The following is a 17,142-nucleotide window of genomic DNA, read 5'->3' as shown; positions in this document are numbered from 1 at the left end:
TGTGGTTCAGGCCCAGAGCAAGCGTTTCATACATACTCATTGAGTTATGGAATCTGCTCCCAGTTTCCTCAGAGTACGTGGCACCACTGTGAACACATCGAAAGTGCCAGTCAGTACCTAGGGATTAATTTCATGCCTGAAGAATCCTTTGCCACAAGAAAAAAGGGGTGACCGATTTTCTTTTTGCAGAAAAATTGACTGGACCGGGCCTCAGGGAATGGGGACAAGTTACAGGGAGGCATTGGTATTAGAGCTAGAGCTTTGCCCAGTGGACAGCAGTAACCAGGTGCTGACAAGTCTGGCTGTGACCCCCGCCCCCCCCCCCGCCCCCCATCCGCCGCAGCCTCTTCTGGGCAGAGAGGTTCTTAAGCAAGATTGACATGAAGGGACAGTTTGACTGGTGGCCCTCTGCAATTTAACTCTGGAAATGGAGTTCTAGTAATGGTGACAGATAAAGGATCTAGAAAATGCATAAGCAGGGGTTTTCTTGTTTCCACCCCCTTTAGAAAATAGTTTGACAAATAATTTCAGAGAACAAATATGAAGTGAGCAAAAAACTTAACCCACCAATTTGGGGGCCTCGCCTTAGGCTCTGTCACTCTTCAAAGTGACCCCCAAGACCCTGGATCCCTAACCAAGGCATCGAGTCCATTCTTCCCTCCAGCCTTTGTCGTGTGCTGTGTGTGACTTGAGGGACTCTGACCCAGCCCTAACAGGTTCCTACTGCTCTGACAAAATGCTCGAAATGTCTTTGGGAAGTGTAACTCTCTGGAAAGCTCCATCTTTGCTTGCAGACATGTTTGGATAGCATAATTGAGACCGGTTAGTTAGCATGTTGTTAGGTAGACTAGGCTGGTGGAATACACGAAAGCAGCCATACTGTGAAACTCCAGGTTCTGAAATGGCTCATTCACTCCAGGACAAAAATGTAATGGTGCCCTGAGGTTAATAAGTTAACTCGTAAATCCCTTTTGCCCAACAAACAGAGCAGATCTGATAGATAAGAATGGATTATTTTGTTAATCCCTTCAGGACGGGGGAAACAGAACAAACCTGCTAGGCAAATTCCATTAGAAGGTCGCCAACTCCCTTCTCCAAACAGGCAAGGGAAGATATAAAAATAAGAGCCTTTGCCTCAGTCACTGGGCACCCCAGTCGGGATCCCCTCTCGTTTGAGAGCTGCGATTCTTTTCTTTTAATAAACTATCCTCTTTTGCAACTCCCCGCCTCTCCCTGGTCCTTGCTTCCATTCTTAGTTTTTGTGAGATCCCGGCACTCACAGAAATTTCCTACATCATAATCACCTTAAATATTTCTTTTTCCACCCAAGAATAAGATCCCAAAGGGACTGGAAGAAACAGAAGAGTTAATTTCATCGCTAAATGGATGGGTGTTGGGAGGTCTGCCTGGCTTCAGCCTGAGGTCAGCTGCCACCGGACACGGAGCCCCCTCTACCTTCCCCTGGAGATGCAGTTAGAACAGGGCTCTGGGTACATTTTCAGGCTGGCTGTCTGACTGTGGAAGGGAGTGTGTGTTGGAAGCCACGATGGCGGTCTGTGGTTAGCCTGGCGGTGGACCGGAAATGAGACACCGGCCTGGGCCCCATGTGTTTGCATAGGCACTGCCTTTCTTTTTGCTCGGGCTAACCTTACCCTAGCAGTGGCAGACCTTCTCACTCTAGCAGGTAAATAAAAAAAAGGAAGGGACACAAAGGTGAGAGGCTTGTACTTTATGGGAGGGAGCCAGGCAGGGTTGTGGAGGACAGAGTGAAGGAAGTGTGCATGGATTGGCAGGGGCTTTAGAAGTCGGCTGTGTTCGGCTTCCAAATCATAAGCACATAGTGGGCTTTTTAGTATTTCGTTCTAAAACAAAGAAACAACAAACTTAAAAAAAACCCCAACAATATTGAACGAACCTCAAAGTTAGACCCACATGACGATACACAGAAACTTCCATGTCAGCTAAGAGGTTCAGTGGCTCTGGGAGGAGCTCAGCTCGCAAGGGCTTTGACTATTTCTCAGAAGCCTCTTAACAAGAGGTGAGATGACTGTACCTGCTTCCCCAGGACTATGTGCATTGTGACTCTCCTGTCTGGATTAGAAAAGGGTCCACAAAATGGGCCGACAATGCAGCCGAGGGATTTGGGGGATCCACTGCCAAGGAGTGTGAGTGAAGGAAGCCGGGTACCATGAGTCTCATGACGCTATGCTCGGCATGCTGGGGAGGGTGTCCACCAGCCTCTTCTCCATCGCTGCATCTCTCATGTCTGCATCTGGGCTGAAAAGTTCAATTGTGGCCTCATCCTCGGAAAGCATGCCCATGAAGAGGGTTTTAATGACATTGAGAAAGCTTGTGCAGATCTCTGCAGAAGCTGCACCACAGAAGACAGAAAGCTCATCTATTTTGGCCCTTTTCCAAGCTGGCCAGCCCCGTGGCTGGGCCTGCCCCAGATGCAAACAGCCGGGCCTGTCAGCAAGAGATAGCAGCCTTTTCGTCGATGGGGTAGACTGTGAGATCTGGTGTTGCTCCAAGCAGTTGGCTCGTTGGTGCTGTGTGGATACTTTCTGGGTTGCAGCCAGCTTTCTGTGGCTTGCCTGAGCCTTCTTTGCACTTCCTGGGTTGGGGTGGGGCAAAATGCCACTTATTCTTTCTGTTAGGGTTCTAGGCAGAGTATTGATAGTAGAAGCTGCTGATTTGAGTTTTGATGCAGTGTGGGGGCAGGGAAAAGGCCATTGAGGGTTTCTGGTTGTTGTCCTAGATGGTCTGAGCCACTTGATGCTGGGGGCATGTAGCAAAGTCAGGTTCTGGCAGGAAGGAGCACTTGTACCAGCCAAGAGCGAGCCCTTGAGCCTGGCCGGAAGAGGCAAGCACCATGAATGCTGGGCCTCGTGGCACACTCACCGGCAGACAGAAACGATTCTTGTGTCTATTTCTTGCCCCACCGTGTTCCTTTTACCCAGAGTGATCCCAGGTTTTTGCTCCCTTTTCAGGTCCCTGCCCCAGGAACATGGGGGAGAGTCACCATTTCTACTCCCTGAGTGCTTTATCTTCCCACTAAGTTTCAACTCCCCGTATTTGGCTTTTCTGCCTCGACCCCTGGGCCCCACCAAGTCACAAGTCAAATCTTCTCCAGAACGTAGGTCTCTGCTTTGGCAACTTACTGCATCCTTGTGTAGCTCAGTTTTCTCACCTGTAAAAGGGGGATAGCATCCCTACTTCATAGGGTCGTTTTAAAAATGGAACAGATAATATGTGAAAGGGGTTCAGAACAGTCATAGGCAAAATTGTAAGTGCTCACTAAGTGTTAGATATCGTTGCTGTTGTTATATGTGCACACACAAATGTGCAAACACGTCCCAGAGCCACCCCTAACACATCTCAGCCCGTTCTTGCTGAGCCACCCTCTTTGTACACAGCACTGAGACCTTCGAATTAAAAGGCATTTCAGTCCTAAGTGTTGTTTCCCCTTTAAAACAAATGCCTCTACACAATAGTTGTTCCATTGCCTCTTGGATTTGGTTTTCTAACTCCCCCGCCACCCCTCCCTCCAGGACCATAAAACTTATCTTTGTGGGTATTATGAAACATTTGAAGTGAATTCATTGGAATTTGTTCAAAATTTTTGTTTTGTTTATTAAGAGGAGAATAAGAGGCTGATACAGAGTAAAAAACAGGTAACCAATTCCCCAAAATCAGAGGACTTGTTTGGAGGTGTGATCCACTTTCCTCCTTCTCTCTCTCTCTCTCTCTTTCTCTCTGTCTGTCTCTCTCTGTCTCTCGCTCTCTCTCCCTCCTTTCCTCTCAGTGACATCTGCGACTGTTTAGAGACTCCTAATCCTTTCTGCAGAAGACAAAAATATTTAGAAAACTCCACTTTGGGTTGGCTCTTTCCCAAAGGGAAGATCCCTTTCCAGAATATTCCTCTCTGTCCAGAATGGGAGACCTTGCCTTGGGTTGGGTTTCTTTCGGAGACATGAGGTTCTGCAGCTCCTCCCAGCCCCTTTAGCTGCCAGCATCGGTGGAGACCCCAACCCTGGAGGTTGCACCGAGGTCTCTTGGCATCTTGGGATGTGTCCAAGACTGGGCTTTGGGGAGTGCATCATTCCTCTTCTGTTGGTCATTGGAGACAGGCGTTTGTGTCTACACCTCCCTCTGGTCTTTTCCATTCTGAGGGTGTTGAATATGGGAGATGGGAACCTTCTCAGATTTCCTCACAGTCTCGGGGCACTCCCCAGCTTCCTGGCTGGGCGGTAGCATTCCCAGGACCTTCCAACATCTAAGCGGAGGGCACAGACAGCTACTCCTCTCCTGAGCAGAACCGGGTGGCAGGGAGAGTTCCTGAGCCCAGCATGGGGATGAGGGGAGCTCACCAGGGCTGCAGCAGAAAGCCAGGGTGACCAGGGCAAGGGTGATAGCCAGTTTCATGGTGGCATGAGGCTGGTGAGTGAGGCTCCCGGTTGTTGGATCCAGGGTCTTGTGTGGCATGTGCCCAGTGGGAGCCTTCCTATATGCTCCAGGCTGCCCCTGGATGGAGGAGGGCAGGGCGAGGGCTCCACTTAGGGGACCACTCCATTTACTTGGGCATCGGCTCGGTGGAAAAAGTAAATATTCTCTTTGCTCAACTCAGTTTCTGTTCCCATCAAAATTGAGCTCACACTGGGGCGGCTGGGATGGCTCAGTTGGTTAGAGCACAAGCTTTTAACAACAAGGTTGGTGGTTCAATTCCCGCATGGGATGGTGAGCTGCGCCCCCTGCAACTAAGATTGAAAACGGCAACTAGACTTGGAGCTGAGCTGCGCCTTCCACAACTAGCTTGAAGGACAACAACTTGACTTGGAGCTGATGGGCCCTGGAAAAACACACTGTTCCCCAATATTCCCCCCCCAAAAAAACAACAAAAAACAAAAACTGAGCTCACACAATGGGCCACTTGGGTGAGGGGGAGAATCCAGAGTCCTATGTGGGGGCAGCAGGGGACAAGTCAGAGAACATGGAGACCTGACGACCTGTGCCACGCTGTGTACCTGAGTACCGGGGCAGTCGGGGTCGACAGAAGCAACTGTAGAACACACCTAGATCCATCACCCCAGGAGGCCCATGACCCTCACAAGTGGCAGCGACAGAACTGGGACTTGGGACTCCTGATACTCCATTGGGTCCTTGCATGTCCCTTCCCCAAAGGAAGGAGGCTGATGCTCTCCTCTTCAGGATCACGTGGGCCAGAACATCACTGTGGTCAGACTTGGAGGAGACCCTCCTGCTGACAGACAAAGGGCTTCTCCAGGATGCCCATCCGAAGCCCAAGCCCCATTCAGGCTGGGGACTGCACTGCTCCCGGCGTGCTTTGTTCCCAACGAAACTGCTCCGGGATCCTGCCCATCTGGTGGCCAAATCCAGGGCACCTTCAGTCCTCATCTCACTTGACCCTCTTGATGTTTCCTTCTTGAGCTGTTTTCACGCCTGCGTTCCCACGGCTCAGTTCTTTCCTGTTTTCCTCCCCGACCATCCTTTTTGTTCTTCAGACATTTATTCTTTACCGACTGCGTTTATGTGTTGGTGGTTCCAGGCCTTGGCTGCAGCCCCCTTCTCGCCTCCCATCACCACTTCCCGTGGCTGCTCCCTTCCAGCAGCTCTCAACTCCCGAGTCTAGAGCACAGTCCTGGCCTGGTCAAAGTCAATTCCTAAATGGCTTCCTGAGAAAGTCCATCAGACAGATCTTTTAAAAACCCACTGGTCATATTATTCGCCTTCTTGAAACCCTTTTAAAGTTTCTTTTTGTGGATGGGAGAAAATTCAAGTGTGATTTTCAAGACACCTGTCCACTGGCCTTTGCTTACCATTTGAGCCTCATTCTCCGCTCCCCTGCACGGTGATCTCAGCTTACCTTAGTGTTTGTGGATTCAGAAACGTTTCATGTGTTTCTTCGTGCCTTTCTATCTTTGTACAAGTAATGACTCGTGCCTGGAATACACTCTCCTGCCTTGTCTACTCGTCCAAATCCTATTGGTACTTCAAGATTCAATTACATGTCATTCATTCATTCATTCATTCATTCATCTCAGCAACTGCTTTCATGACAGGAATGCAGTGATGAATGAAGTAGGCCCAGGTCCCTGTCGCTGTGGAGCTTCCCTCTGGTGGAGGAGACAGACAAGCCAACGTGAAATGAACAAAATAACAGCAGGTGTGCTAAGTGCTAGGGGAGAATGAAGCAGGTGCCAGCATAGAAAAGAAGAGTGAGATCTACTTAAGTGGGGGAATCAGGGTGGTCCTCTCGGAGTAGGTGACTCAGTGCTGAGACCCGCAGAGGGGACGCCCAGCACCGAGGCTACCAGGTGTCCCAAGACAGGCTCTCCCATCCCTGTCCTTGGGAGAGCCTTGCCTGGGGTGGGGGTGGGGGGCATTTCTCTGCCTGGAAATGTCGTGCATTTATGTGTTGGTGGGAGCCACAGGGCAAGAACTTTGTCTGACTCGCCTTGTGGGACAGTTTGGCAAAAAGTGTTAGTGAAAGTCAGAACTTCTTAGACTCTAACACAGGGGTGTCCAAACTTTTTTCAACGGTTTTCACCAAGGGGCGTATGCGGTAAAATACACAAACAGCTGGGCCACTCACTCGAGGTGAAGTACGTATTGTCTCACCTGGTTTATTTAAGTAAACTAAATATATTTTTGGAATTTGCTGCGGGCCAATTAAAAATGGGTTGCGAGCCGCAGTTGGCCCGTGTGCCACAGTTTTGACACCCCTGCTCTAACACCTGCTCCTCAAATCCTTAAACACCACACACTGTGAGCTCCAGGCTGGAACCCTCAAGCCTGCTTTAGCACATGGTGAGCTGGGGGCCACTGTTTCTGGCTACATGTACCCTGTTTTCCCGAAAATAACACCGGGTCTTACATTAATTTTTGCTGTAAAAGATGCAGTAGGGCTTATGTTCAGGGGATGTCATCCTGAAAAATCATGCTAGGGCTTATTTTCCAGTTAGGTCTTATTTTTGGGGAAACACGGTAGACAGTGGCCTGGTCACTGTGCAGTAAGAAGCTGTCTGGGGAAAGACAAGCCACTTGGTTATTAGCTCGTTGGGATGGCAGTGAATTGGCACCGCTCCTGCCAGGGGCTCTCCAACCAAAAGCACCCCCGTATTGGCTGTGCCTGCATGAGCTTTAGGGGCAGGGCCTGGCCACAGCTAGGGGAGTGGCCAGGGACCCTGCCCTGGGCCCAACCTTCCTCAGGACCTTGCACCTGGCTCTGGCCTGTGAGAGGAGCAAGAGAACCTCAGCCATAACCCGAGGGTGGGAGGATCCTGGGGGATCTGAAAACCCTGACTGGGGGTTTGGACAGTGAGGTCTGCTGGCCCCTCCCATGCATTCAGTGTGTGTGTGTGTGTGTGTGTGTGTGTGTGTGTGTACACACGTGGTGCTGGTTTGGTGACCTAGGTTCAACGCCCCTGGGGAGCCTACCTGGGCCCCACATAGAGGTCTAGTTGCAGTGGGGGTGGGTGGGCTGGGTCAGCAGCAACCCCCAGCCTATACTGCCAGAGGTATGGCCTGAGACCAGATATTTGTTTCCTGGGCTCAGTGCTTGGCTGTCGGAAAGAGCAGGAAGCTGGGGTGCAGCCTGTGCTGGCATCTGTCTTGCTGCAAGTCCCAGCACGGCCCAGAAAACAGGTCGGAGGCCATGCGTGGGCCACTGTGGTCCTATCCATCTGGCTGGGCTGCTGGAGGGGGCTGCTCTGTCAGGCCGCAGGCTCGTGGGGTCAGCTCATGGCGCAAGCTGTAGGGTCGGGCCTCCTCCCTCCACCCCGGGCTTCCGGCTGTATACTCGCTCAGGAAGCAGGCCCTGAGCAGAGCAGACTTTCCCTTGTGAGTTTCGTACAGTTTCTTTTGCCTTGGTGTCTCCCAGGGCTGACTCCTGCGTGCACCTGGGGCCCTCCTAGGATGCCTAGGGCCTGTGAGCTTTTAGAGGGCCTAAAAATTTGTCATGTGTCTGTTGGCTCCAAAATATAAAAAGAAAACCTCAAAATTATAATTAATGAATATTTTTCTAAGTATCATTATTTCAACTAGCTTCCTGCAACTCAGTTCCACTGTGATATAGTTATACCGAGATGCAATAAACTCCAAATCCTATGAACCAAATGCATGATCTACTCCTAGGATCAGAATTATGAAACTTATACAACCCCCTTCAAAAGTTTATCGCCAAAATTACACTTACTGTGAGAAGTGTGTATATTTTAATGTGTTTGGTGTGACACGAGGTGGGAACATCAAAACTCAGAGGCCTCAAGTCCTGCTCTCCCGGTACCTGCAGCCCTGGCCATAGCACAGCAGTCACATCAGAACAGGCAGGGAGGGATCCGAGGGAAGAAACACCCCTTCTCTCTCATTCCATCCTCTGATCTATAGCCAGAGCCTTGCATTGACCTAAGCAACTGGGATTCAGCCAGCAAGGGATCCCTGATTTTGTGATCTTTAGAGGTTGGCCTCCTGGGGCACAGAGCAAATGCGGGGAAAGGTGGAGAATGGATGGGTGGATATCAACGATAGAATAAGCAGCAGATAATGGCATCATTCTCTAAATACAGCTCTGGATCTCACTTTCCCCACTTAACATTATGTCTTGGATGGTTTTCAAAACTTTGGCACTTACAGATACACTTGATTTGTTTCATGCTGCAGAATATCCCTTTGCAGGATGTAATATCATTTTAAGTTACCAGTACCTGTATTGTTTCTAGTTTTTCTGCCATTACAAACCACATGGCAGCGCTGTACAAACCTCCTTCTGCCCTGCGGGTTCCTTGCGTGGGAGAGATGCCTAGGTTTAGACATGCTGCCTCTCTTTGTTGCTATCGACTTTCCCAAGCGAAAGCCCGTGTTCAAGGGCAGAGGGTTGGTTGGTGGTAAATGTCGGGGCTGGGGAGGTGGGAGTGAGAGGGTGTCAGGGACGGGAGCTGGTAGGTGTTATCTGCAGAGATGTTGGTTATTTTCCCAGTGCAAGTTGTCCCTCAGTAGCCTGCACACTGAGAGCTGGCAGAGCTGCAGGTGTGGGCTGCTAAGTGGCATCCTGTGGGTGCATGACACCCAGCCCCAGCTGTGAGTTGTACCAGGCACAGTGACTTGGCTTCCGCTGTTTCTGGAGTTTCAGGGTGGGGTGCGGCCCTGTGGACCTGCTGAGGATCTGAGCACTTTCCTGGCTCCCCAGCCAGGCTGATGGATGAGCTGAAACTTGGGGGGGCGGAGGGTGGAGTGGGTCCAGGAGCTGGGAGCTGGGGAAGTGCCTTCCCGAGGTGGGGAACCGGCAGAACCAGCAGGTTCTTTGCTCTGGGATAAGCTCCCTCCAGAGGGGTGAGGTCAGTCAAGTTGATGGGAGTCCCTGTTCTGCAGGGTAGAAACTGGTTCCCCTCCGTTTTACAGGCCTGCTTTAGGGATTAGGGCCCCAGATTTGGGGATTGACAGCAAATGACACGATTCACTTCTTGTCCTTTCCCAGGAAGGTTGGGCGCTTTATTGCCTAATTCTGCAGGTTCTTTGTTCTGCGGTGTGTCACCCAGGTCCCGCCCTCCCTGTCTGCCTTCTCCCACCTTCCCCACCCTGCACTGGGTTCCCACCAGAGGACTTGGCAAGTCACTGATGAGCCCCTCTGCCCCAGCAGCTCAAGGTGGGTTGTAAGCTCTGTCATCGGCTGTCCTGGGGACATGAGCTGACATGGTCAGCAGACATGGCAGGGCCCAGCTCTGCGGCTGGCCGGCCCAGTGGCTCTGCAGGGCTGCATTTGTCCTGAACACACGGGGAGGGGGAGAGAAGACAATTTGGACTCCTTCTGGCTCTTAGTCTGAGGAGACTCATGAGCCTCTGGTCCTGTGTCCCCCACCCAATGGCCTACGCTGTCCCCTCTGGGTACCATATCACTTTCAGTCCATCAGGGTGATTTTGGGTCCTTAACCACAGGTGTTCACAAAATGAAATAGAACTCCTTTTATCTATTATTCTATCTATCTATCTATCTATCTATCTATCTATCAATCTTTTTCTATTTAAAATTTTAAACCCAAATAAAAACTCACAGTGGTCTCCTAGGTGACAGAATTGAAATGACTCATGTTTTATTTCTTGGTCTTTACAGTCACAGTGTTTTGTCCTTTGCTTTGCATTTGCTGTTTAAACTCAGGAGTGTGGCGCCCCAGGAGCTCGAGACAAGAACTGGCTCTGAAGTCAGCTCCCAGGATCTGCCCCTTCACAAAGTTCTCTTGACAGGACCGTGTAGGACACCAACTGGATGACTGGGAGTTCTTAGCAACAATTTCCATGTAGAACACAATGTTGATTAAAAGCCAAACAATAAACATGAGCTAATTTGCAGCTTACATAATGTATATTACAAAAATCAGCAGTAACTGCAGCAAATGCTTACAACTAGACTTGGGGAATTTTTCAGGCAGCAGGATTTTACCACTGACGTGGTTTAGAATTGTTGGCAGACAATCATGATATAAAGCATACTTTCTAGTAGGTCTTATTGTTGCTTTTAAATCCTCTTACCGCCTGCATCTGGAGTGGGTGGCAGGTCACTGGTTTCTGAAAGGACCACCAGCCTGTGGTAACACTTGCTCTTTACTTCTGGCTGCCCTGGGAGTCCTTTTCCAGGCTAGGGGTGTGGTGGGGGCTCTGGAAGCTGGTTGTTACACAAAATGGGTGCCTGGAGGCCTTTCCAGTCTTCTGAAGGCTAGGCTTTTGAACTGCAAAAGCCAGGAAAAGACTCCCTTTTCTGCCTTCCCCTGTCACTGCCCTTCCTTGGGGCCGCCTGAGTCAGGGGAAGAGCTGAGAGAGGAAAGGAAAATCAGAGAAAATAACACAGGTTAATCTTTCAAAAACTCTCTACTGCAACAGCTTAGAATGAATCTTTTCTGCTTGTACCCCTGGGGAGCCAGGTGGGCACAGGGCTGCTGTACCCACCATGGTGGTGAGGCCCAGGTGACGTCCTCGGCCATCTTTTCAGCCTGACAGCACGGCAGAAGCCAGAGGGCCAGGCCCCAGCCTTTCAGATCACCAGGTGGTTCTCTGCAGCTGCCTCTGGCTTGCAAGGGCCCTAGGGAACATGTGCACCACCCTCTTGTATCTTAGAGAAGGGGTCTCAGGCCCAGAGAGATGCTGGAAGTTCTGAGAAGTTGCACAGAGTTAGCGGCAGAAACAGGACTTGAAGCTGGGCCCGGTGACCCTCTCTCTGCCCAGGGCTCTTCCTGCTGTTCTGAACTGCACAGCACAGCGCAGCTCGGCTTTCATTGCTCAGCTCTGAACTCACCCAACATCTTAGGAGCAAACGCACTGCATTGCGTTTATGCTCTAAACCTCACAGACCCTTGGGGCCTGTAAAAATGCTGAAAAACAACCACTGCTCTCTGTAATTCACTTTCTTCTAAAGTCACTGGTGGGTCTTTCCCGGATGGATTCAGAATGCCAGGAAATATGATAACTAGAGAACATGCATCCTTTAGTCCCAGAGGCTGGAGACGGAGAAGAATTGGTCGGGCAAGGGACAGTTGTGAGCAGCCTGTCCCACAGTGGCACAGGCCTGTGCTAGGCAGATGACCTGGCCTGAGGTGACAGAAAGTACGGGGGCTGCCTCCTTGGGCCTCATGGGGTTCATGAGGGGCAGCATGGGGTTCATGTCCAAGATTAGGGTCTCCGCACACAGTGCCCTCATGAGGTCAGTTCTCCCCAGAGCAGCCAGAGTGATCTTTTAAAAAATGTAAATCAGGGGCAGACGGGTGGCTCAGTTGGTTAGAACGCGAGCTCTGGGCAATGGGGCTGCCGGTTCGATTCCCACATGGGCCAGCAAGCTGCGCCCTCCACAACTAGAAAGAAGTCAATGAGTTGCTGTTGAGTCCTGGAAATACAGTGGAAATGCACACTCTTCCCCAATAAAGTCCTGTTCCCTGTCCCCAATTAAAAAAAAAAAAAAGCCAGCAGGGCCAGAGCCGATGTGCTAGATGAGGCTCAGGACCTCAGCCAGGGCCCTTCCACACAGAGCCGTGTGTGCAAAGGGGCGTTTGGGTTTAACTGGGTCCCAGGACACTACAAAATGCATTAAACGGGTCAAGGGCAGGCTGTGGGGGAGGCTGGAGTGGGGGAGTGGGCATGGAGGGCGGAAGAGCATCCAATGACTGGTGGGCCCAGGGGAACAGGGTTTGTTGGGGATGGGGATGGGCAGAGCCAGGTACCAGTTGCACAATTCGATTCACCGAGTGTGGGGACAGAGCCAGGAGTGCAGTTTCCAGGCTCTCGGCCTCACGTGGAAAGGTGCTGGCTCGGGTAGTAAATGGCCATCAACTGTGCTTGGATGGCCATCAGCTGTGATTAGTTGGCTGTCAGCTGTAACCAGTGAGCCATTGGCCACTAATATAACTGCTGTGGCTACGCTAGCAGCAAATGGGGGCTAGCAAGAAGGTGGTGGCTGAGCTAGTAAGAGCGGATTGCAGTTAGCAAGTGGGGATGGTTGGCAGAGAGAAGTGGATGGCAGGTTGTGGATCGTGTGGCTCCTGCTTCCTGTGTCTCCAACCCAGCTGCCAGCAAGAATACAGTGGTATGACTCCCCTATCTGTGACTCCGTGGGTGTTCCTTTTTGGCCTCACCATGTCCTGCGTTCTTATGTGGGGAGCGGGAGCTGAGACCCTGCATGACACCCAGCGTGACACTGAGTCTTCTAGAAGCACCACCCTGAGGGTGGGTGGGGTGGGCTTGGGGTGGAGTTCGAGTTCGTTGTTATTTCTACTTTGTGGTCATGGCCATTATGTTTGTTAAATGAATGTGAACTATCCCCTTACTGGGCTCATGAACTTGGATTCAGACAGGGACACCACCCGCACATACACACCCACAAGGGCCTGGACCGTGCTCTGCCTCCCCAGCTCTGTCTGCCTGAGCCTGGCTCTGCCCTCAGCCCCACAGGCCCCTTATCATTAGGTGGTAGAGTCGCCTAAAGAAATGGCCCCCGAGGGGAGACCTGACACTGGTCGGGTCGTCCTGCATCCCCCTTCTGCTTGTGTGGTGCTCAGCTCCTCACCGCCCCGTCGCTGCTCCCCGTGCCCCTTTCCCCCCGAGGCCCTAACCTGCTGGAGCCTCTGCCCAGAGAACCTTCACAGTGACGGAGCTGACCCCTCTCCCCCAACAAGGGGGACCCCCTAACCCATTGAACTGGCTAATGGGGCATGGGGGCATTCTGGTGGGCCCTGCCTCTGGGCTGGGGTTTATGAGGGGGTAGGGTTGGCTGTGCTTTCCTAGGTCTCGGGGTGGCTTTGCTCCAAACATTGTGACCAGGGCTGAGGCACGGGCTGCATAATCCAGCCTTCCTCAGGTGTCCCCACTTGTTAGGTTGTAAAGTCACATCTCTCTAAGCCTCGAATTTCCCATTGAAAATGAGCATAGCACCAGGCTGGCAGAATTGTTGGGGTTAGAGTGTGTTAGCGGCAACACATTTGGCCTTGGACACTCCTTGTTCTGACCCCAGAGTTAAGGAGCCCTGCGGTCTGGCCCCACCTCTGGGAAGCAGCTTTCCTGGGCCCAGGGGACTCATCAGGCCTTCCTCATGGAGGCTCTTTCTGCCAGGAGCTGAGCTCACAGGGCAGGCCTCAGGGGCCACATATCAGTTTTTCTCCCTTTCCTGGGAGCTGGTCCAGAGACAAGGGGAGGGTGTCTGGTTTTCATCGTGTGGCTGTCGCTAATTCCTTTGGAATCTGAGCTTCTTTTTAGGAGAAAGATGCACTTAACTGGTTGAGACCCAGCTTGGTGCTGAGGACCACGTTCTGGGCTCGGACTCAAGCAGAGCTGGATTTGAAGCTTACCTGGGCCACTTCCTAGCTGTACGACAGGGTACTTATCGCCTCTGTGTGTCGAGGGCCCCAGCTGGAAAATGGAAGTAACTATTTCTGCTCTGCCTACTCCACAAAGTAGAAATTGATGTGAAAGTGCTTTGTAAACCATAAAAAGGAAAGTGGGGTTCTTCTTTGTGTTGGCAACGTAGTATGTGGGGCTCAGCTGGGGGCCCCCGCCCCACACAGAACAGCCAGGCCTGCTGGCTGAGGAGCTGGTCTACACGTCAATAATCGTCAAAGCAACCTTTGGGTCCATGGAATGGAGGGCCATTTTAGGAGCTGCTGGCTGGTGACCCCAAAGAGTGGCAGAAGCTCTTCTGAGGGTTCACGCTGGTTGGCATGGTTTGGGAATGAAATAACACAATAATAATAGTTCACACTTACCGGGCACCTACTGTGTGCCAGGCACACTTCTAAGAATTTTCCGTGTATTAAGTAATTGACCCTCTGAGGGACGTAACTATTATTCCCCCTTTAAACACCTTTAAGGGTGGAAAGGCACTCTGGGAGAGGGAACTGGGGAAACCTCGTGCATGCTGGGGGCAGTGGGGCGCTCTGCCTGCACCCCTGGTGCCTTGGAAGCCCGCTGAGGGGTTCTGGATTGACACTGTCAGCAGCAGGAACCCCAGGCTCTTGGGTGGGAGGAGGGGCCGTGATGGACTAGCTGTGGGGTGCAGAGTCCAAGGAATGAGGTGGGGTTCCTCCTTCTTTTGTCTTCATACTTGAGCACAGGCCAGGCTGCCACAAAAGTGGCCCCCATGGGAAGACTTGATGCCAAGACAGGCTCAGAAGCTGAGCCATGTGTGGTGCACAGGCCTGAAGTCTCAGAGCCTGGGTAGGCTCGGGTGGCAGCCAAGGGGCCTGGAATGGTCCTGCATGTGTCAGACCCCTTCCTGGGAGCTGACCCCTGGCGGGTTTTACGGGAGCCTGGACCGTTCTGCCCACACCGGCAGGACAACGGTGACTTCCCTGGTCAAGGGCTGGCCCAGCTGGGTGGTAGGGCAATGGCCCCCATGGTCAGAGACAGGAAGCAGTGCTGGAACCATTTCTCTCAAATAAAATGGAGGCCACCGCAGAGCTGGCCATGGCTGAGGCTTTCCAGGCTGAGAATTCAGGTGCAAACACACTGTGGGGTGCTCTGATAATATAAAGGTAGACTCGTCATACCCCCAGGAACTGGCTGTCTATTTTCTGTGGCACATCCACGTAAGGACTTGGGGCTGGGAGTGATGGGTGTGTGTGGGGGGAGATTCAGTTCTGCAGGGCGCCCCACCCTGCGTCCTGACCATTTCTGCTTGAGAGCAGTTGTCAGACACGCTGGAATTTCCAAGGAAGACAGGGACAGGGTGGGGAAGGGCTTGGGGGGAAGAAGCGGCAGTTTTTAGTCATGAGACATCCAGGGCGTGATATCTGTGCAAGAGCCAGAGGTAAGATGAATGGAGATGGCAGGGAAGATTGGGGAGGCCCCGGGAGAAAAGCCTGCGATCCAGGCTGAGGTCACTGGGGAAGCATGCTGAGTGGGCCCAGGGGAGGAGAGGGAAACAGGTGGAAGGGAACCCATCTTGATCTTTCTTACTTTTTAAAAGATTAAATACTTGATGTCTGACTAGAACGTTGGGAGCGAGTTCAGGAGTTCAACCCCCCAGGGATCTGGCACTGGGTAGACAGTGGGAACGTTGTTCTCGGAGGCCCAACCACCCTCGCCTCTGTCCTCATCCCACGGTAAATGTTCCTGGATTTGGTGTGAGACTGGCACCCACATGCGTGAATCTGTAAATACTCCCGAAAATTGCCCTTTGTCCAGGAGGCACTGGGGTAGCTCGTGCTGTGTGGCTGGTGAGCACAGCTGGTGAGGAAGTGACCTGGCAAGAGGCAGCCAGGGAGGCGCTGAGCAGGAAGGCTGGTGGGCCGGTCCTTTCCTGGTGGCGCAGTGAACTCGCTCCCCACGGTTCTTCGACTCCAGCTCACTCTTTGCCAAACTTCTGGGTGGCGCCTTGTGCTTTCAGCACAACCCACATTTCCCCTTCCAAACCTTAAGGCCAGTTCTGTTGCCACAGCCCAGCGCTGTAGGCTTCTGCTGTGGAAGGGACGTTAACATTTCTGTTTGAAATGGCCTGGCACCCAGCCCCTGTGACATGTTCTGGCCAAATGCTCACTTTATCCCATGAGGGGGCAGCTGACAAGCGGGCAGGTGTGACACTGTGGGGCAGCAGGCCCAACTGTCCAAGTCAGAAAAAGGCGTGTGACTTGTTAGAAGAGACCTAGGGGCACAATCAGCAATCCAGGCAAGGGACAGGGTTGGACAATCTTGCTAGCAGGGGCATTTTTGAGAAAACTGGAGAAATTTGAATACTATTACATAACGCAAAAGTTTGACGTGGAAAATAGGATTAAGTGAAAAAAAGCATGTATGGTATGATCTTATTTTGGAAAAATTACTCATGAATACACAATAAGGTGTTAATAGTGATATTCACTGGGTGATAGGGAATATTTCCCCTTTTTTCTTATTTTTGTGGGTCTGTTTTCTGTTATTTAAAAATTTGTGTTCTTGGGCTGGCCTGGTGGCGCAGGTGGTTTCCTAACGCCGAGGTTGCCAGTTTGATTCCCACGTGGGCCAGTGAGCTGCGCCCTCTACAGCTAAGATTGTGAACAATGGCTCTTCCTGGAGCTGGGCTGTTGTGAGCAGCTGGAGGTGGGAGTGGGCTGCTGTGTGCTGTCAGGAGTAGCTGGCAGCCAGCTGACCGATGACTGGCGACCAACTGCCTCAGCTGGGGTGGGGCGGAAGGGGGGAACACAAGGCTCATAACACCAGCATGGGCCAGACTGAGAAACAATGGCTTGAACCGGAGTGGTGGGGAGGAGGCTTAAGAAAGGAGGGGGGAGTTTGTTCTTATTTTTCAAATTTCTACAATGCACATCTATCCCTTTTATTGTATGAAAAGGTTGTTTTTAACTTAAAAATGTTTTGTAAAAAACTGCTACCCTGCAAGAGAACACAGGGATTGTCTGAACCAGGCTGTGTTCCGTGGTGGGGCCTTGGTCTTACAGGACGGGAGGAACCAACCTCTTTTCTCTTCTGCTCCCAGCCACAGCTTGGAACCCAAACCCCACTGAGCTCTGCACAGGCCCAGAAAGTGCTGATAACTGCATAGCCAGAAAGAGTTAACTCTGAGATGATCAGGGATTGAAAAAAAAAAAAAAAGAATACACTTCATTTTAACCGTGGGTTGAAAAAGAAAGCAGGATTTGAAGGATAAAGTTGCCAAAC

General features: G+C 51.6%; 2 protein-coding genes across 2 annotated transcripts in view; one reads left to right on the top strand and one right to left on the bottom strand.

The window, feature by feature from the left end:
* The window catches only part of AHNAK (AHNAK nucleoprotein), a 107,452-nt gene extending 90,397 nt beyond the window's left edge, over positions 1–17,055 (top strand). Inside the window, exon 6 of the mRNA XM_074336494.1 lies at positions 16,961–17,055. Coding sequence (XP_074192595.1) covers positions 16,961–17,040 — 80 coding nt within the window. The 3' untranslated portion in view covers positions 17,041–17,055. The remainder of the gene's footprint in view (positions 1–16,960) is intronic.
* SCGB1A1 (secretoglobin family 1A member 1) lies at positions 1,893–4,647 on the bottom strand. The gene is made up of 2 exons (XM_074337173.1): positions 4,371–4,647; positions 1,893–2,371 (listed from the first exon to the last, which is right to left on the bottom strand). The coding sequence occupies exons 1-2, from the start codon at positions 4,483–4,485 to the stop codon at positions 2,196–2,198; spliced, it is 291 nt and encodes a 96-aa protein (XP_074193274.1). The 5' UTR covers positions 4,486–4,647; the 3' UTR covers positions 1,893–2,195.
* Positions 17,056–17,142: the final 87 nt, after the last annotated feature.

The sequence above is a fragment of the Rhinolophus sinicus genome, linkage group LG06, assembly GCF_036562045.2.
Source record: "Rhinolophus sinicus isolate RSC01 linkage group LG06, ASM3656204v1, whole genome shotgun sequence".
In the NCBI taxonomy this organism is placed as follows: Eukaryota; Metazoa; Chordata; class Mammalia; order Chiroptera; family Rhinolophidae; genus Rhinolophus; species Rhinolophus sinicus.
This window is presented reverse-complemented; position numbering and strand designations above follow the sequence as displayed.

Bases quoted from the DNA above. Each gene is read 5' to 3' on its own strand.
- SCGB1A1 (XM_074337173.1), bottom strand. From the start codon at position 4,485: ATGCCACACAAGACCCTGGATCCAACAACCGGGAGCCTCACTCACCAG. The intron at 2,372-4,370 runs GTGAGCTCCCCT...TCTGTGGTGCAG, and splicing joins GGCTTTCTGCTGCAGCCCTG to CTTCTGCAGAGATCTGCACA.